Source organism: Chinchilla lanigera, unplaced genomic scaffold (assembly GCF_000276665.1).
Source record: "Chinchilla lanigera isolate Chin_1 unplaced genomic scaffold, ChiLan1.0 scaffold00158, whole genome shotgun sequence".
In the NCBI taxonomy this organism is placed as follows: domain Eukaryota; kingdom Metazoa; phylum Chordata; class Mammalia; order Rodentia; family Chinchillidae; genus Chinchilla; species Chinchilla lanigera.
The window spans coordinates 2,021,674-2,041,426 of NW_004955559.1; the positions used below are offsets into that span (position 1 = coordinate 2,021,674).

General features: G+C 56.8%; 2 protein-coding genes across 2 annotated transcripts; both read right to left on the minus strand.

The window, feature by feature from the left end:
* Positions 1-2,319: 2,319 nt before the first annotated feature.
* On the minus strand, positions 2,320-6,409 carry Kcnj14 (potassium channel, inwardly rectifying subfamily J, member 14). The gene is made up of 2 exons (XM_005412953.2): positions 5,466-6,409; positions 2,320-4,209 (listed from the first exon to the last, which is right to left on the minus strand). The coding sequence occupies exons 1-2, from the start codon at positions 6,171-6,173 to the stop codon at positions 3,613-3,615; spliced, it is 1,305 nt and encodes a 434-aa protein (XP_005413010.1). The 5' UTR covers positions 6,174-6,409; the 3' UTR covers positions 2,320-3,612.
* A 5,660-nt stretch (positions 6,410-12,069) lies between these two features.
* Grwd1 (glutamate-rich WD repeat containing 1) lies at positions 12,070-17,820 on the minus strand. Its single transcript, XM_005412954.2, has 7 exons — positions 17,458-17,820; positions 17,142-17,259; positions 16,826-16,985; positions 14,446-14,659; positions 14,197-14,339; positions 13,779-13,976; positions 12,070-12,848 (listed from the first exon to the last, which is right to left on the minus strand). The coding sequence occupies exons 1-7, from the start codon at positions 17,696-17,698 to the stop codon at positions 12,531-12,533; spliced, it is 1,392 nt and encodes a 463-aa protein (XP_005413011.1). The 5' UTR covers positions 17,699-17,820; the 3' UTR covers positions 12,070-12,530.
* Positions 17,821-19,753: the final 1,933 nt, after the last annotated feature.

Consider the following 19,753-nt stretch of genomic DNA (forward strand, 5'->3'; position numbering starts at 1 on the left):
CCTCCATGGCGGCTAGGAAGGCCCGCGGGGAGTCCGGGGCGGTCCCGCCGGTCGGGCCTGGATCCGCGCTGGCCCGCGGGCTCGGGTGAGCCCGCTCAAACGCCCCAGGAGCCACCGCCGCCTCCTCAGCGCCAGTCCTCAGCGCTGAAAAGACTCTCCTTTCACTGCCCAACCGACCGGCCAGTGCGGACCGCCCCTCGTGCGACACCGTCCAATCCACTGCGGGCCTCCTCGGCGTTTCCGCCCCCGACCCAAAGGATCGCCCTCCAAAACCAATCGGCGCGCGAGAACCCGACGTAGCAATGTCCGGGGCTGGCTGCAGACGGCCTGCGGGGCCAATCGGTGTGCGGGCAGGGCGCCAGATTCCGCCTCCGAAACAAAAGAAAGCCCTCGACAGGCTTATCCTCCAATGAGAAGCCTCAGAAAGGAGTTAAGAGGAGGTGGGGCTGTGCAGGGCAGAGAACACTGCGCCTGCGCCAAGGCTCTGGCCCTTGACTAGGTCCGCCGGATTCCACCTTCAGGATGCGTTGCTAGTGGGCGGTACTTGTACGCTTGTTGCCAGGGGCGTGGCCTCAACCACAAGCTCTTTCCAGTAGCCACACCTCTTAAGTAGGCCACGCTGGCTTTTGACCGCAGCGGTTGCCATGCAACCGAGAGCAGCTAAGGTCTTTCTTTTGCCTTCCTTTTCTGGGTCTTTCCCTGTCCTCTCAGCCCTCTACTATCTCCAGGTCCTTTCCTTAATACCTCCTGTATTCTCCCCATCCGCCTCAGCCTCTTCCGAGTCTAGGGTTGGTGAAATGAAAGATTTACTGTTTCTTGCCAGTGCCGTGCTGCTTGGCACCTGTCACGGACAATGGGACAATAAGGGAAGGGCAAGCATAGTGAAAGCACGGGTTCCGCCTCCTGGCACCTTCTGCTCTTAGACTCCAAATAAGCCTCCTCCTAAGACCCCTCCCATCCCTAAATCTTACCCCTAAAACAGCTCCCCTTCCTTTGCCACCCCCGGCCCGGCCCCCTCTCTTTGCATCTCCCCCACGCCCGCACACCTGTCCTCACCCTCTTGCCCTATTTAAACCTCTCCTCTCCAACCCGGCCCGTGTCCGAGGCCCTTCTCAGTCCTCAGGCCCTTGGTGACTCCTTGAAGAAGGGGCATTGGGCAGGGTCCTGGCTAGGATGGGGAACCCGGGTATCCCGTCAAGCGCCAGGACTACGCTGGGGGCTAAAGTGGTGTCCGGGTTTCGTCCTCATTTGCCGTCCTGGCCTGCGCAGGTGGGGACGGATTCAGGCCCAAGGCCCGGTTAAGCTGCTGGATTAGACACGGAGCCTCCTAATCCCCTCACTGACCTTTATGAGTGGCCCAGGCCCTGCCCTGCCCAGTGGAGACCCAGGCTGTGCCAGCACTGCCCACCTCCTCCCAAACAGAATCAGCCCCTGCCCCTTCGCCCCCAACCTAACACCCCTCCCCACTGCTGTTTTCATTGTCCCAGTCCCGGCCCCAGATGGCCTGGGCTGGAAGAGCAGCAGCTAATTAATCCCATCCGGTTATTACTCGGGGATTCTGAAGGATAAAGAGAGATGAGGGTGCCAGAAGAGGGGACCTGGGCTGATGCGGCTCTTGGGTGGGCTGGAGGCCAATGACAGTGCCTGCCCTCAGCTGGGAACACAAGGTGGGAACACATCCTCCCCTGGCACGGGCTTCCTCTGCGGCTGGCTCCCAGCCTGCCAGCCACTTAGGAGGATGACAGCGTGGGTGAAGGCCGGGCCCCAGGACCCGTGCCCCAGAGACACGCTCAGACACACCCGCCAGGGTGGCCAGATCTTTAATCTGAGGACAAGCCCACCCTGAAACATCCCTTTTCCACACAGTGGGAAGACCCCTAGTATTCAGAGCTGCCCCTTCCCCCACCATTACCCTGAGCGGGGAGCTGGAGGTGCTGACAATGGCCCTCAGCCACAGTCCATGCCACCCTTTGCTTGGCCTGCGATTCACAAACTAGTTCAGAGCCAGCCTTGTCAAGATCATCTCCCATCCCAGCTGCCCCTGGGAGGCCATGGGATCGGGAAATGCGTAGAACCTGCACCCCACCCTCCCCTCCACAAGGCGAGCAATCATCCTGCTGCAAATGCCCTTGGAGAACTTCACGCCCCAAAGCCCCGTTTTCACAGACGAGGCAACGGAGGCAAACAGAGGGGAGCGATTTGCCCAAAATCACACAAAAAGTTGGGGCACAGAACAAAGCTTCCTGCATCTTTGAAAAGAACTCCATTCCAATTAACTTCAGTTCAATCTCTAATCTTGCTGTAGTAATGAGGAAAAAATAGATAACTGTATATATATTATATATATATGATACACATATGTATAATATTTTTATGAAACAGACACACGTCACTAGGTGTAGTATTCCAGAACATTCTAGACTCACAGGAGCTTTGGGCCTCCTCCTTCCCTTGCACATTAATAAGCTCTGTGACCTACAAGGTCTCACCCGAGACCACATTTGCTAGGTCAGCCCAGAAACGCTACACATCAAGTCTTATGTCCCCGTCCTAGAATTGCCGAGCAGTCCATCCGGAGGTGATCAGAACTTCTAGGCTTCAGGGCTGGACAACTCTGGATCCCTGGAGCCATGATTCTCTTTGGCATTACAGAACCACAAGTCTTTTAGGATCATCAAGATTCTCAATTTCCTTGGGCAAACTGGAGCCAGCAGATCGCAGTCATCTAGAATTACCACGCCTTCCTTGACACTGACCAGTCTAGAGCCCAGAATCTTCATTCCTTTGCACGTTCTAGAATGGCACTTCAAACAGAAACCACGCTGTGGACGGTTGAGAAGCTGCACTTATGCCCTCAGCCAGATGTTCTCATTCAACGTCAGAAGTGCTTTCATTTCAACAACTCCCGATCTGTCACTTTTGTCCTAAACCCAGGCCTTGCTGCTTTGTGCATTCTAGAAGTGTAGCTGTGGTTTCTGGAGTTGTTCAGCTCCCTGGGTCAACCTGTTCTAGAATCACCAGTGTTTGCCTATGTGGTCCACCTCAACTCACAGAATCGCAACTCTTGGGCTTTCTAAACCACAAGGTCTTTTCTTGACATGTAGTCACAACTGTTTGCTTTTGGCCCATCGGGGTGGTCTTCCTGGCCTTGAACAAATTATTTGCCCCTCAGTTGGTCACCCAAGAAGCCCCCTGAACATGACGTCAACTTAGACCTGCAGACTCCATCTCTATGGCTGTCCAGCAGCTGCTGACTTCCTCCGCCACTGCTATCTGTATCCCTGATTTCTGACCCTGCTCAACAACCAGGCCCAGCCGTGTGGAGGAATCTAGCACCACCAGCTCTTGCCTCTCTGGTGGTACAGAATTCTGGATCCCTGAGCTCCGCTAACACTCAGGAATTGGGCTCATAAAGTGATGTCAGGAGGAAGCACAGAAGCAGAGAAATTAAGGTCCAGTATGTCCATGGTGGGTCCACCAGGCCTGGCAGCTTTACCCAGTGGACCTGTTGGTCTTGGGAAACACCTGCCCCCATCCCAGCAGAGGGCTGATCTCTCCATCCTGCTACCTCTGGGGAGGGGGCACAAGTGGGGACAGGGACATCAGTTTGCGTCACGGGAGGAGGGACACAGCCAGGGTTGGTGTGAGGACTCGGGGGCTGGCAGCTCCATCTTCTGCCTCTGCCCCAGTCTCCTCTTTGGTCTCCTCTTCCTCATCTTCCTCCTGGCAGCAGCTCAGAGCAAGCTCATTCTCATAACAAAACGCAGTCAGGGAGCCGGGGAAGCTGGACTTGGGGCTGTGGGCCTCCCGCTCGGCCCGTTCGTCCAGCTCCTTGGCGCTGCAGACGGGTGTCCCTGGGACCTCGTAAGTGCGATGGAAGTGGCGATAGTCCACCTCATACTGGGAGCCACGCTGGAAGAGGACCGGCTCAAAACGGTGGCCCCAAAGCAGCTCCCCAGGGAGGTAAGACGAGCGACACTGTGTGGTCATGGCCGTGGCCTCAACCATGCCTTCGAGGATGACCACCAGTTCGAAGTCAGCCCGGGCCAGCTCAGCACGTCCCAGCTCGTACAGAGGGCTGGCGGAGTCGATCTCGTGCACGATGGTGATGGGGGACACGAGGAAGATGCGGTCGGTGCCTCCGTCAAAGCCCACGTCCACGTCCTGGTGGTCCAGGGGGATGTACTCACCCTCCGGGGTCACACGGGGCTGTGCAAAAGGCCAAGGGCCAAAGACAGAGACGAGAGGGGCAAAGAGGGTGGGAGGGAAGGAAGAGAAATGCAGAGAAAAAGAAAGCAAAGAGCAGAGATGAGAGAGAGAGGGTGAGAACGTGGATGGGGGGGAAGACAGGAGACCCAGAGATGAAGTGAGGAGGACAAAGACAGGGTTCAAGGACAGAAACATGGGGGGGGCAAGCACAGAGTGACGTTGGCATAGAGCCATAGGAGTGAAGACAGACAGGAAGTCAGAGACACAGAAGATAAGGATGACATCCGGCCAGGAATTGGAGGAGAGGGATAGAAAAATGGCTTTCAGTATAACAGAGGGTTGGGCATGGCGGCTCATGCCTCCTAGCACTCGGGAGGCTGAGGCAAAAGGATCGCCATGAGCTCGAGGCCAGCCTGGGCTGCACAGTGAGTTCAAAGCCAGCCTGAACTGCAGAGGGAGACTCTGTCTCAAAAAAATAAAATGTGTTTTGTTCTGCGGTACTGGGTGCTTTCACACTGAGCTACATCCACAGCTCTTTTATTTTTATTTTGAGACAGGCTCTCATTCAGTTCCCTGGGGGAGACTTGAACTTGCAATTCTTCTGCCTCAGCCTCCCAGGGTGCTGGAATTACGGGCACACACTCCCACACTAGCATTCTCCCACCCCCACGTGGAAGCTGCTGTCCCCAGTTTGTTGGGACGGAGATGTCTGAGTGACTTGTCCCCAAATCTAGGAACACAAGGTATTACCCTTGGGGCTTCCAAGGAAGCTGCTACCCCAGGGTCTGAGTAAAAGCTGAGAGTAAAAACTGTCTTGTCACTGGGAATCTACCATTCAAAAGTACTTTCCAGCCAGGGGTGGTGGTGCACGCCTGTAATCCCAGCACTCCGGAGGCTGAGGCAGGAGGATTGTGGCAAATTTGAGACCCAAGCTGGGGACTGAAGTGTCCCCTGCATTTGGCAGGACTCCCGGAACTCCTGAGAACTGGCTCATGCAGCTCAGCAGGTGCCTGCTGTAGCCTATTTGGGGCCTGCCTGAGAGCCCAAAGCTACTGCTAGGACCCCAGCGTGTGCTGGGAATTGTATACCTGAGCCGTGGAATGAACGGCACCCATCACCCACAAAAAGCCACCACCTCATCTGGGCACGCGCCTGCCCTGGGGCTTCGGGCAGCTGGAGCGGCCGGCACAGGTCCATCTGGGGGCCACCTGTCCAGACAACCCTGCACCCACAGGGTCCCTCCCCTCCCGCCGCACCTGCAGCAGCTGGGCGCGCACGTGGGCCTCCACCAGGTGGCTGCGCCGCAGGTTGCCCACGCGCCACATGAGGCAGAGGCGGCGGTCGCGCAGCGCCACCACGGCGTTCTCGCTGAAGACCAGCGTCTCGTTGCGCTTCTTGGGCTTGGCCATCTTGGCCATGACGGCGCCCACCACGAAGGCGTCGAGCACGCAGCCCGCGATGCACTGCAGCACGACGGCGGCCACGGCGGCAGGACACTCCTCGGTGACGCTGCGCACGCCGTAGCCGATGGACGTCTGCGTCTCGAGCGCGAAGAGGAAGGCGGCCAGGAAGCTGGCCACGTGCGAGAAGCAGGGCGCGGGCGGCGGCGGCGCGGCCAGGTCGCCGTGCAGCGAGGCGATGAGCCAGAAGGCCAGGCCGAAGAGCAGCCAGGAGGCGAGGAAGGAGCAGGAGAAGAGCAGGCACATCCAGCGCCAGCGCACGTCCACGCACGTGGTGAACAGGTCGCTGAGGTAGCGCGCGCCCTGGCCGCCCAGGTTGACGAAGCGCACGTTGCAGTGCCCGTCCTTCTTCACGAAGCGCCCGCGCCGCCGCGCGCCCGGGCCCTGCGCCGGCGCCCACCCGTTGCGGCACAGCGCGGGCCCCGCCTCCTCCTCGTCGCCCGCCCGGCTGTCCCCCGGCTCCAGGGCGCCGCTCAGGCGGCGCAGGGCCCTGGCCAGGCCCATTGGGCGGGGGGAGCCCCCTCCACTCCGCCTAGTGGGGGGCGGGCGCCCCGATCCTGCGGGAAGAAAAGGGACAGCGCGTCAGGGGCACCCTTGGGCACTGGGGTAGGAGCCACACCATCCAAGTTTGAAGAGTACGGCATCGGAGACAGTAGTGGGACCCGTGCGGAGGGTGGCAGCACCATACTGAAGCCGTAACAAGGCTGGAGCAACCAACACAATAATCACAGCAGACAACTTAGTGGCTTTGCAAGACCTGGCTCAAAATAAACAGTAAAAAAGGGCCGGAGAGACAGCTCAGGCCAAAGGCTGTAGGTTCAATCCCCAATACACACACACACAGAGAGAGAGAGAGAGAGAGACAGAGACAGACAGAGAGAGAGGGAGAGAGAGAAGTATGGTTTAGACATTTTGAAGCACTTTACATAAATTTACCTATTTGACCCTTAGTGCAAGGCTTTTGAGGTACACATTATCGCCCCTATTTTATGTATTTTTTTTTTTTTTATTTTTAAATTTTTTTCCGGTATCGGGAATCGAACTCATGACGTCCTGCTTGCCAGGCAGGCGCTGTGCCGCTGAGCTAAATCCCCAGCCCCCATTGCCCCTATTTTACAAATGAGGAGATTGAGTAATTTGCCCAATATCACAGCTAAGCAAGCTGGGATTTAAATGTTAGCAGACCATGCCGATAACAACTAAGTTGTAACTGCTTCTCCACAGAGATGAGCTGGGTCTGAGGTCACCGCGGTTCAAAAATCTGCTCAGAAAGAGCAAGCAACACAGGGAAAAATAGACAAATTGAATTTCATCAAAACTGAACACTTGTGTGTTCAAAGGGCACTATCAAAAATGTGAAAGCGTGAAAATAGTGGCAAATCATGTATCTGCTCTAAATAAATAAAGAGCATTTGAGACTCAATACTAAAGACAAATTACACAACGTAAAATTAAGCAAAGGGCCAGGGATGGTAGCTTATGCCTGTAATCCCAGCACCTTGGAAGCTGAGGCAGGAGGATCACCATGAGTTCGAGGCCAGCCTGAACTACATAGTGAGCCCCTGTTGCAAACAAAACAAAACAAAGCAGGCAAAGGGTCTGCCTAGATCCTTCTCCAAGGACAGACACAAATGGCCAATTTGCATGTGAAAAGCAAAGAAAAAAAAAAAAGTAGTAACTCAGCGGGATTAGCCAGAGGGAAACACAAGTCAAAAGCACAACAGGCTGGGGGTTCAGTGGTCCAGTGTGTTCTTAGAACTTGTGAGGCCCTGGGTTCAACCCTCACTGCCAATCAATAGAAGCTCCCCGACCCCCATACCACCACACACCCACCTAAGATGGCTAAAGGCCATCAACAGTGTTGGAGAGAGTGTGGAAAAAAAGCCTGACCCACACCGCTAGTGTGAATGGGAGAGTGAGCTGCTGTGGAAACCAGCCTGGCAGATCCTTTAGTTTACTTTTCTGTTTTTCTTTTTTCGGGACTGGGAATCAAACTCACGACCTTGCGCTTGCCAGGCAGGCGCTGTGCTGCTGAGCTAAATCCCCAGCCCTGGCAGGTCCTTTAAGGGGCTACAGAGTTACCATGTGGTCCAGCAATTCCTCTTAGCTATCTACTTAGCTATCTAGCTACCCATGAAAAATGAAGACAGAGGTCCACGCAAATGTTTGTACAAAAATGTTCATAGCAGCATAACAGTTAAAACGCTAGAAGCAAGCCACGCGTGGTGGTGCGCACCTGCAATCCAAGCAGTCTAGGTGGCTGAGGCAGGAGGACCACGTTGGAGCCCACTGGGCAGTTTAACAACTTAGTGAGGTTCTGTCTCAAAATTTAAAAAAATTTTAAAAGGTCTGAAGATGTAACAGTGCAAACAGCCTGGGTTCAATTCCCCAGTACTGAGGGGGCAGGGGAACAACCAAGGACTCATCAACTGGTGATGAACAGGTAGAGATAATGTGATGTGTTCCTCCAAAGAACACTAGTTGGCAGTAAAAACAAACGAGGTGCTAACTGGTATAACAGTACGGAAACCTTGAAAACATTATCCTAAATGAGAAGCCAGTCACAAAAGCCCATGTATGCCAGGCATGGTGATGATGCACACCTGTAATCCCAGCACTTGGGAGGCTGAGGCAGGAGGATCGCTGAGGGTTCTGGCAGCCTGGGCTACAGTGAGTTCAAGGTCAGTCTGAGGACATAGCAAGAGCCTGTCTCAAAAACAAAACAACAAAAAAGGCCATGTATACATGTATATCATATTATTCAGCTTGTGGTCAGCAGGTTATACATCTGCAAATTCAACCAAACTCAGATTGAATATATATATATATATCCTGCCCTGAACGTGGACAGGCAGTTTTTCACGATACAGTTCGTTAAACAATACCATTTACAACTATTTACATAGCATGTACACCGCATTAAGTATTAGAAGTAACCTGGAGTTTTTTTTTTTTTTTTTCTTGTAGTATTGGAAACTTTTTTTCTGAGACAGGGTCTTGTTGCTAAGTAGCTCAGGCTGGCCCTTGAACTCACTATGTAGTCTGCAGCCCAGGTTGGCCTCCTGCCTCTCCCTCCCAAGAGCCGGGTTTACAAGTGTGCACACTGTGCCTACAATGGTATTGTAGAGTGAACACGGGGCCTCCCACTGAGCTACATCACCAGCCCTTTTAAAATTTTGAGAGCGGTTGGGGATATAGCTCAGTAGCATAAGCGCCTGACTGGCAAGCACAAGGTCGTGAGTTTGATCCCTGGGACCGCAAAAAATCAAAAATAAAAAAAAAACCCAAAAGTTTGACAGTCTTGCTAAATTGCCCGGACTGGGCTTGAATTTGCAATCCTCCTGCCTCAGCTTCCCAGAGTGCTGGGATTACAGGCATGTGGCGCCACACCAGGCCATCTAGGGTGATTTTTAAGTATAGGAGAGGCTATCCCTAAGGTCACTGGTAAATTTTATGTGATTTTTATATAACGGCCATGAGCATCCATGTAAGGCAGTTCTGAGGGGCTCTGGAGCCCATGCCCTGTGCACCTGCGTCTGAAACGTACAGCACAGGTAAATCCATAAACTAAGAAAGTAGGCAGGGCAGCCTGGGCTCTGCCTGGAGCGCTTGCCTCCCACGCACTCCGCTCTGGTTTGCTCCCCAGCGGTGGCAGGAAACAAAAGCAGACTGGCAGCTGCCTCAGCCGGGGGAAAGGGGGAGTTGGAGTGGTCGCCAAAGGGTGTGGGGTTTCTTCTGGGGGTGAGGAAAATGCTTTAAAGTTAATCAGGGTGACATCTGTACAACTGTGCAGTAAAAGCCACTGTCCACTTTAATGGGCAGATGGGACGGCATGTGAATTCTATTCCATTAAGCTGTTACCAAATAAATAGGCCCAGCTTGACCTTCTGATCTGGGGCACCTCTTTCGGAACCTCAGCCTCACCAGCTGTAAAGTAGGGACACTGCTAAAGTCAGGAGGCACGCTCCCATCCTAGAGCCCCAGGGCTGTTCCGACCGTGTGCCCAGGGGCCCCGGCTCCCTGCCCCAGAACCTCGATTTGCTCATCTGTGCAATGTGGTACCTCGTCCCCTCAAATGAAAAGGAAGGGGACCCAGAAGGCCTCGGCCTTCCATCAGGGCCTTCAGGGTGAACGCCAGCTTGGCCACTCCCCAGCTGGATGAAGGATGCCGGGTTCTGCTCCTCCTTGAGGCCTGGGAAGTGGAGGGAATCCCGGCAGTCCCACGGGGTGCAGCGACAGAGGCCAGGGGCTGGGCAGGGTCCTGCAGAGCTCCCGTCTGCAGCCCCCAGCCCCAGGTTAACCAACACCTGCAGGGCCACTTCTGGGGCTGGGCGAAGTGCTCCCAGGGGTTAAATAATTTGCAATCACTTCCACCACATTTCCTAAGCATTTCTCTGCTGTCCTGTGTGCCTGCCGGACCAGCACCTCCCGGAGAGCAAGGCTGTGTGGACACTCGCCAGGCCCGCCTGACAGATGCGAGGCTGCGGCTTGGGGCAGAGTGACGGAGCCCGGCTCTGTCCAGCACCCTTGAGTGCCCTCCCCGGGACTTTCCCCACTTGACACCCTGGATGCTAGAGGCCGCTCTCCGGAGAGGGGAGCAGGAGGTCACCCAGTGGGGCAGGTGTGCTGTCAGAGTCCAGATGTAACCTCTACACTTGCAGCCCCTTCCCAGCAAGAGGCTCAGGGGGAGGGGCGGGCAGGAGCGGGCACCCGCACTGTCCCACCCCCACCCCACCCCACCCCACCCTGTACCCCTCCATCCCACACCTTCTCCATGCAAACCCTCCGCTGCCCTCAAGGAAAGAAATGCAAGTTTCAGGTCCACGACCTTGCGGCAGCCACAGCCAGTACCCCGGACACCTGTCCCAGGCCAGGCCTTGCCCCCGGGCCACCAGACCCCCGGCTCACCTGAATGCTCAGGACGACCCCATGTCGGGCAGGGAGGCTGGCTGGGCCCGCACGGCGCTGGGGCAGGCAGCCGGTGTGGGTCTCAAACTTTCCCCACCCAGGACTCTGCCTCCTCAGTCCTGGGTGCCACTGCCCTGTGAGGCAGGTCCGCCTACCCGACCCCCGGGAATCTTCACCTCCAGGGGGCCCAGTCTGCACCCAACATGGCCCAGCTCCCAGGGTAGCGCAGGGGCTGGAGCTGAGGGCACCCCCACACCCCGTGCCCCACCAAGGCGGGAGGGGAGGGAAAGGATCCCGAGCCTGAGGTACCCCCTCCAGCTGACCTGCAAGAGCAGCTTAATGTTTCCATATAAAGGAGCCGTGGGGCTTAAGGTGCTTCCACTTGTGTCAAAGTCACTGTCTAATCTGGGGCCAAGAAGCCCCGCCCTCAGGCCCTCCTTGCCCCTAAATTAACACGCACTCCACTCTCCCCCCAGGACCAAAGGTGCCCCCCACTGCCACGAGCCAGCGGGGTCCAGCCAGCAGGACGGGGCATGGAGCTGACGGCGAGGCGCTTGGGGCGGCTGCAGAGAAAGGACTTGGACCCGGGCAGGACGCGGGGCGGCGAGAAGGGCCCCAAGGGAAAGAGCAGAGCCCAGCAAGGGAACAGGGCCCACGGGGGACAGGGAAGAGTCAGGCCGGCAGACTAGGAGTGGTCAGGAAAAGCGCCACGGAGCTGAGGTCTTAAACAGAGCCGGGAGAGCTGAGAGAGGGGTGGGAGAGGACCAGACAGACGGCCTAGTGAGGGAAGGTGGAAGCCAGCGCGGGTCTGACGGGGGGAGCCCCGATCTGGGGCAGCAGGCTTCCCGGGGCTGGAACTGGCACTGAGGAAGGCCTGGCAGGACGGTGGGCTGGCTCTCGGGCCAGCCCTCTTGGGGGTCACGTACCTGGGGGGGCGGCCCACCCCCATGCCCTGTGCTGGGGGCTCCTCCGCTCGGGCTGTAGGGAGGCCTCTGGGGTGCTGCAGTCGGTCCTTGGCCCCCAGGGCCTGGAGCCCGGACAGACCTCTGAGCCCACAGCGGATCAGAGGCTGAGTGCGGACGGCGGGGGTGGGGCGGCTCGGCTGCAGAGGGGGAGCTAGGGAGGCCGGCCAGGCAGGGCGCCCGGCCCAGGCCTAGGAGGCTGGAGCAGCCCGGCAGAGAGCAGGTGGGGGGCAGGGAGCCGGGAACCACAGGAAGATGGGGACACACAGTAGCTGCAGTTCAGGGGACAGACAGAGATGGCGAGATGACGAATGGGACCAGAGATGGGGCTCCTGGGTCGCCTTAGTAAACTGGGGGGCACAGGATGAGCTGCCCTTTCACTGACCCAGAGTGGGCTCCTGAATAAAATGAGGTGAGGCGGAGGAAGTGCCACCCAACGGGCTGAGGGCCAGCCTGCTGCAGCCTGGCAGACTGGTGACCCAGGGGTGCCAACTCCCCGCCTCCCCCCCGCCGTGCACACAGGGCCTGGCTGGGAGGGTAGGCCGCGCACACACTCGGGCCCGATCTGGTCCTTTATTGCCAGTCAGGAGCCCCGGCCTCCCGCTCCAGGAAAGCACTGGGAAGTCTCAGGCTCAGGTGGCGGGAGGAACCCAGCCCTGAGAACTGGGGTCCAGCCACGGCAAAGCCCTTGGGGGAAGGCAGCAGCTGACTCTGGCCCAGGACGGAGGTCGAAGGGTCGAGCCAGGAATCAAAGGTGACGGAAATCGGGTACTCGGGCCACACGTGGCCAGTGGAGCCCTCTGCCAGGTGGGGGTCTTTGGTGCCAGTGGCTGCCCGAGGCCATGGGTCAAACCAAGTCCTTTGGAGAACACGAAGCCCACAGAATCCATGGGGCCCCTTCTTTTGGGGGTCCAGTCAGTAGGCCTGAATGCACCCCTTCCAGGGGGCCGGGGAGACCGGCCTCAACGCCAGCGTCCAGTGCAAGGGCGCCTCAGACGCTGATGGTGCGGAAGACGGTGAAGCCCGACAGGGCGGTGCTGACCAGGAGGCCAGGGCACTGCGGGTGCCAGTGCAGCTCCTTCAGGTCTGTCTCGCCCTGGTGCACAAACAGCAGCTGCTGGGGCAGCTCCGCCAGGCCCGGGTCGGCCTCCGCCTCACCCGCCTCGGGGTCCCGCTCCACCGCCAGGTCCCACTGTGTGATCTGGTTGTCTGCGCCCGAGGCTGCGAACACCCCACTGTCCTGTGGGTGCCACTCGACAGAAGTCACAGGAGCCACGTGTTGCTTGAAGGTGGCCACAGGGGAGCCGGACTGTGGGAGAGGGCGGGCGTCAGGGGCTCCAAAAGACCCACCTGGGGACTGGCCGCAGTTAACACCCTCCCGTTAACACCCCACAAACCCCAGCCCACGGAGGGATGCACAGCAAAGAACAGCTGCTGGGAGCTGGGGCTGCACCTGTGAAGCCCTCATCAGCCCCAAGCCACAGGTGCCCCACCCCTGCCAGTGCCCTGGGTGCCCTTCAGGGGCTTCCTTCAGTGCTCGTCTGGGTGCTCTTTTCTCTGCCCCGCCCCCCAGCACCAAGCCTTCACACTATGCTACACCCCAGCCCTTTTCAAATCTTTTTGAGAGCCAGGCGTGGTGGCGCAGGCCTGTAATTCCAGCACTTGGGAGGCCGAGGCAGGAGGATCACCACGAGTTCAAGGCCAGCCTGAACTACATAGCGAGACCCTTTCTCAAAAAGAAAACAAAAAAACCTTTTTGAGACCGGGTCTCGCTAGGTCACTACATTGCCCAGGCTGGGTTCAAACTTATCATCTTCTTCGCAGGCCTCCCAGTGCTGGGGTTACAGGCATGTGCCGCTGGCCGCTCCTGCCCTTTCTGTGCCCGCTTCTTCCCTTGCAATGATTGAGCTCGTCTCCAATTCTTAGCTGATGCTCTAAAGTCCGTGAGAACACAAACTCTAATTCCTGAAGGCCCTGAGCCCATGGGCCGACCAGTCAGCAGCACTCCTGCCTGACGTCAGGAGGAGGCTGTAGTCCCTGCTGCTCGGACCCTCTCCATTGCTTGTCAGCCACTCACAGGGTGGAGTGAGGGACCCCACACCGCGCTCACAGCCTTCTCTTGCTGAGCCTCAGCAGGGCGGCTGCCTTCCCATTCCAGGGACCTTCCCAGCTCTGGCTGGGTCAAGACCATAGAAGCAAGCAAGCTGCAGATCCCAGTGGCTGCTGAAAGAAAAAGTACCTTGAACTGTCGCAGGTCCCAGACCTTGAGGACCCCGTCATCCCCACCACTGAGCAGGAAGGGCTCCCGGCGGCTCCAGCTGATGACGTTGACGTCCCCATCGTGGGCGGTGGCTGCGGTGAGCATGCAGGCCTTACCAGGGGCTGCCCGGATGTCCCATATGCGAATGGAGGCGTCAGCTGAGCAGGAGGCGAATACCTGGGCAAGACAGAGTGAGTCTGAGAGATCAGATGTCCCTACCTTACCCTGAGGACCAGGAGCTGGTGGGGAGCCACCCCCTCTGCAGTGTCCCTGGGACTCACACCTGGGCGGCAAACCTGCCAGGCCCCAGCTCAGTGCCTCCTCCCCGGACACCCAGGGTCCTATGTCCCTAGGTGCCTCCACGGACCCAGGTGCCCAGGCCCCTGGCTTCCCTCACCGTGTCCTCGGTTGGGGACCACTGCAGGTCCTCCACGGAGCGTGTGTGGCCCACAAACGGCCGCTGGTCTACATGCCAGGAGCCACCGTCTGTAGGTGTCCAGAGATGGATGTTCTTCTGACAGTCACCGGTCAGCAGGCGACCTGGGGAGGAAGTTAAATGACCTCAACCGACCTGGCCACAGCTCAGCGCTCACCATGGCTGTCCATTCCCACCTCCCCAGACCCCGGGCAGGCCCCAGGGGCCCACCTGGCACCCGAGGGGACCAGTCAAGGGCAAAGCCCTCCCCCATGTGGCCAGAGAAGGTGAAGATGGGCTTCACTCGGGTCTGCTCGTCCCGGAGGAAGACGGCCAGGGCCTGGGGGTCGTCCACCACCTGCAGGAGCCTCCGCAGCGCGAACACTTCCACCTGGCCTTTCTCTGACCACACGGCCACAACAGGCTCCGCCCCCAGCCAGGACACCTGCAGGAGAGGGGTTCGCGAAACAGAGGGAGCGGGGACTCAGGGTAGTTTCTCAGGTGCCCAGCGCTGGGACTACAACTCCCAGAAACCTTTGTGGGGTAAAATCACAACCTGCAAGGCCAGCTGCTACCTGGTCACTGCCCACATCAGTCCCATCAGGTAAGTTCTGTAATTTACCTAACCCTAACCCATGCCCCACACTGGAGTGACGCAGGCAGAACGATGGGTCGACAAAGCTCCCAGACACCGGCACGCGGAGACTGCAAGTCCCGCCAGCCATCCCGGCATGCTGACTCCTGCCCTTCCCACCCGTTGCTGAAGGGTCACAGGGCTCATCTGCTGGCCTCAAACTCATGACCCTCCTGCCTCAGCCGAATGCTGGGATTACAGGCGTGTGCCACCTCGGCTGGGAAGAGGAGTCCCTTTACATCAAATGCCAGATCCTTACCTTTCTTGTGCTCTAAATTTTCTAGTGGGTCTCAATTTCTCTCCAGTAAGTCTAAGAATCTTCATGGCCCTAGAAATTCTCTCCTCTGCAGCCACTCTCTGTCACTTTCTTCCTGCCCGTTTTGTTCCAGGCACACTAGTTTCACAGCTTCCCTTGAAACTCCTCAAATATGCCAAGTTCAATCCATGGCCTTTGCACCTCTATTTTCCTTGTTTGCAAATTTGTTCCCACAGACATCCTTGGCTCACTCCTTCACTTCCTGTGGATCTCTGTTCAAAGCGTACCTTTTCAAACTGGGCATGGTGGTGCACACCTGTAATCCTAGCACTCGGGAAGCTGAGGCAGGAGGATTGCTATGAGTTCAAAACCAGCCTGTGGCTGGGCGTGGTGGCGCATGCCTGTAATCCCAGACTTGGGAAACTGAGGTAGGAGGATCGTTTCAAGTTCGAGACCAGCCTGGGCTACAAAGTGAGCTCAAGGCCAGCCTGAACTGCACATTGAGACCTTTTTTCAAAAAGACACACACACACAAAAAAAGACCAGCCTGTGTTACCCAATGAGTTCAAGGCCAACCTGAACTACATGGTGAGACTCAAAAAAAAAAAAGTAACTTGCCCTGCCTTATTTTAGTTTTTCCCACAGTACTTAGCATCTTTTGATATACTATACGTTTACTTAGCTTCTTTTTTATTTTGGTCTTTTTGAGACAGGGTCTCACTATACAGTTCAGGCTGGCCTTCAACTCATTTTGTAACCCGTGCTGGCCTCGAACTTGCAATGATCCTCCTGCCTCAGCCTCCAGAGTGCTGGGATTACAGGCGTGCGCCACCATGCTTGGCGCTTAGCTTCTTTTTATTCTCTCTCCACTAGCATATATTCTCTCCATGGAGCCAGAACTGCTTCATTTAATTCACTGAGGCTGCAGTTAAATCCTCAGGGCTCAGGACAGTACCTGAGATGTGGCAATAACAATCTAATGGAAACACAGGACCAGCTATGTAGCAAACCTTACTCTAAGGGATCTTTGTACATCCTGTCATCTTCCATGCATGTCTTTTTTTTTTTTTATTCTTTCTCTCTCTCTCTTTTTTTTTTTTTTTGTTTTTCTCTCGTACTGGGAATCGAACTCATGACCTTGCACTTGTCAGGCAGGCGCTGTGCCGCTGAGCTAAATCCCCAGCCCCTTTTTTGTCTTTTTGAGGCAGGGTCTTGATACGCAGTTCAGGCTGGCCTTGAGCTCACTTTGTAGCTCAGGCTGGTCTTGAACTCAAGACAATCCTCCTGCCTCAGCCTCCCAAGTGCTGGGTTTACAGGTGTGTGTCACCATGCCTGGCACACGCATGTCTACCTAATCAGAAGATGCTTTGCCTCTGAAGCAAAAAACCCAAAACAAAACTCCTATAGCCCAATAGTTCCTGAGTAATTTAGTAAAAAACTCACACCTCACATTACAACCAAAGGCTGTTCCAGAAACTACACATTAGAGCTGGGCATGGTGGCACATGCCTGTAATCCCAGCACTCGGGAGGCTGAGGCAGGAGGGTCATTCTGAGTTTGAGGCCAGTCTGGGCTACAAAGTGAGTTCAAGACCAGCCTGAACTGCACAGCAAGACCCTGTCTCAAAAAGAAAAAAAAAAAACAAAAACAAAAAAACAAAAGCCAGACAATATACATTATTTCTTTTTATCCTCACACCACTAGAACCATAGAGTACTTACCCGAACCCTGTTGATGCCGCCATAGTGGGGTACCATGGCCAGCTCCAGCTGAGGCTTCCGCTCTTCTTCTTCCTCTTCATCTTCTTCCTCCTCGTCATCACTGCCCTCTGAGGGCGGGGACTTTGTGCCATGTAAATTGTGCATCCGAAGCATCATCAGTCTGGGGGGAAGTACTGGGTAAGTTGGACAACGGATGCCAAGATGCTTAGAGAGGACGGAGGCTGGAAACCTAAATTCTCGGGTGGGGTGCGGCAGAAGCTGGAAGCCCTAATTCCTGGGTTCGGACCCCTGGACCTGGGAATGCCTCGGGTCTCACCTGTTGCTCTGGGCGCTCTCCGCTTGGGTCCCCGCACACAGGTAAAGTGTAAGAGGAAGCTCCGTCCTGTTGTCTCCCAGGTGATCTCGCACTATATCGAAGCTAAGGCAGGGGGCTCCTGGGGATGGAAGGGGCTGGGCAGTGAGCATGAGATAGCGCGATCTCCGTCTCCACCTCCCTCAGAAACCAGCCGTCCGCAGTGTGACATCACCTCCCTGAGGTCCCAGCCTTCTCTTCCTGGGCACCTTCCAAGTTAAAAGCTTAGGACCAGTCCTCTCCTCCCTCAGGATCTAGGAGTCCGGGCTCTCAAGCCTACCAGTCTGCGCTCGGTGGTACAGCACATAAGCCTCCTCGTCCATGACCAGCTCCTCCCCTTCGCGCAGCGGCGGTCCCCGGCCGGGTAGGTAGACCTGGGCCGGGCCCTCGGAATCTGCGTCGCGAGAGTCTGTCTCCATGGACTCTCCAGTAGTACACGTGCGCCCCTGCCCCCTGCGGGCCGCCATCTTCGAACCCTCTTCCCGCCGGCGCAGAGTTATAGCGTCACTTCCGGGTTTCATTTCTCACTTTCTAAGACCCGCCTCGCTGCGCAGTTACCTTGGAAACCTCCGTTGCACCAATTAGGGCGGTGCGGGAAGAGAAAGGCAACTAAGGTAACAGTCCAGACCAGCCAGAGAAGCCTGCGGCTATGGAGAAACTTTGTTTTCCTCGTGACCTTGGGTCGACCTTCCGCGTGGCAGAGGCAAGGGCTCCTGGGAGTTGTAGTTTTACAAGGAAGCCTGTTTATCCCCCCTCCCCATTAGCGTTCCGAACTCGTCTCCATCTTCCTCTTTTGATTCCCAGGGCTATCTTTCCACTTAATTAATTATTCATGTATGCAAACTTGAGCACTTACTGGCAGGGTGACCGGGTTTCGGCTCCCTTAGGACCCATGAAGCTGGTATCTTCTCTCCCTGTTATGATGACTTTAATGCATTTCAAAACGCTTTCATGTAGACAGTGTGGGTATTATGCGTTAGTCGTTGAATTTACCCTCTAGGGGCAGTCAAGTGCCTAACCAGGCGTTCACATTGCAGCTCTGGTCAGCGGGCACTTAATCAGAAAGTCCACCCTCTGGAGGCAGCGCTTATCAGCGGGGCCGCTGTCTGTATCGCCTGTTGGCACCAGCGGCTTGGCTAATAGGCGTAATGAAATGTTAGAAGTAGATTCTCATTGGTAAGATTAATGGCATTCAAGACTGAGGATTGGCTGGGATGTATCCTCGCGTGCATGAACAGAATATTATCAAGCAAGCAAGACTTGTGGACAGTAACCACAGGAAACGGGACCCTAGATTTGATCCTAAAACATTTTGTAAAAGATCTGGCGATCTTTCTCCCACTCTTTTGGGGTCTCTTTACCCGGGCCCCCTCTCGACCCCTCTCTTCGCAGGTCTTTCTCCCATCTCCCTTCAGTCTCTGTTCTGTCTCCTTTTCCCCTGTGGTACTTTTCTCAGTTTGTTTCCTCCAGAGAAGTTGAGGGGGGTAAGAGACAGACACACAGTCAGGCGTGGGCTGAGGAGGCATAAAAACATGGTTTATTCCAAACACTGCAATGTGTGTGTGTGTGAGGGGGCGGGATAGAAGAGGGGTAAGAAAGGTCGGTGGTGAAGTGTGGGCTCCCAGACCCTCCCCTCCGCAACCCAGCCCCAGGCCCGGCTGGAGATCTGGGACGAGGAGACTTTGGGGGATCTGCTGGGTCATCACCGGAGGCTGACAAATTAGGGTTGGATTTGGAGAGGTTGTGGTTGGTGGCACCTGGGCTGGCACGGGCGGTGGGAAGGTGGGAAGTTTAGGCTGAAGGAGGTTGGGACCAACGTGGGAGAGGGGAAGGCGGGGCTTCAGTTGGGGACAGGTCCTAGGTCAAAGTCGGGAAAAGCCAACGAGGGTGGAAAAGGAGGGGAGTGTCACGGTTTGATATCAAGGGTCAAAGTCTGGACGGGGCACAGTCTGGGATTCGGGTCACAGTCTGGGGTCGGAGGACCATTTTAGGTGTCGGAAGTCACAGTCTGGGGTCAGGGGTTTCTGTGTGGCGGGGCGAAGGTCTGGGGTCACAGTTTGGCGAACGCGTCTCACAGTTTTGAGTCCCGATGGATGAAAGGTTAAAAACGGGCTTCCCCGGAGGTGTGGCTGGGGCCGGGGAGCTGCACAGTGATGTGGGGGCCACGGCCCCGAGCGTGGGGGCGGGGCGGGGCGCGACCCTCCACCTGCCGCCCCCTCTGGTGACGTTAAAAAGCCCTTGTCGGGTTTTAAAAAAAAGTCGGGCGGGCTCCAAGACCCCCACCCGCCCTCTCGCGCTCTGGCTGGGTGAGATCTGGGCAACCAGATCCCCTCTGGCTCGTGATCCCCCCAACGCGAGGGGGCGCAGGACGCTGCTCCAGGCGGGGTCCGGCCAGTTGCGTGCGGTTCCTCCCCAGCCCACTCGGGTCCTGTCCACTGCGCGCGCCTCCTCGGGCCGTGGCCTGCGCTGACCGAGGGGGCGGCGGGGCCCCCCGGGCCGCGTCATACCTCGGACTCGAGGCTGGAGAAGTGCGCCGAGCCCCTGCGCGTGCCCAGCTCCCCGCCCCGGTGTCTCCG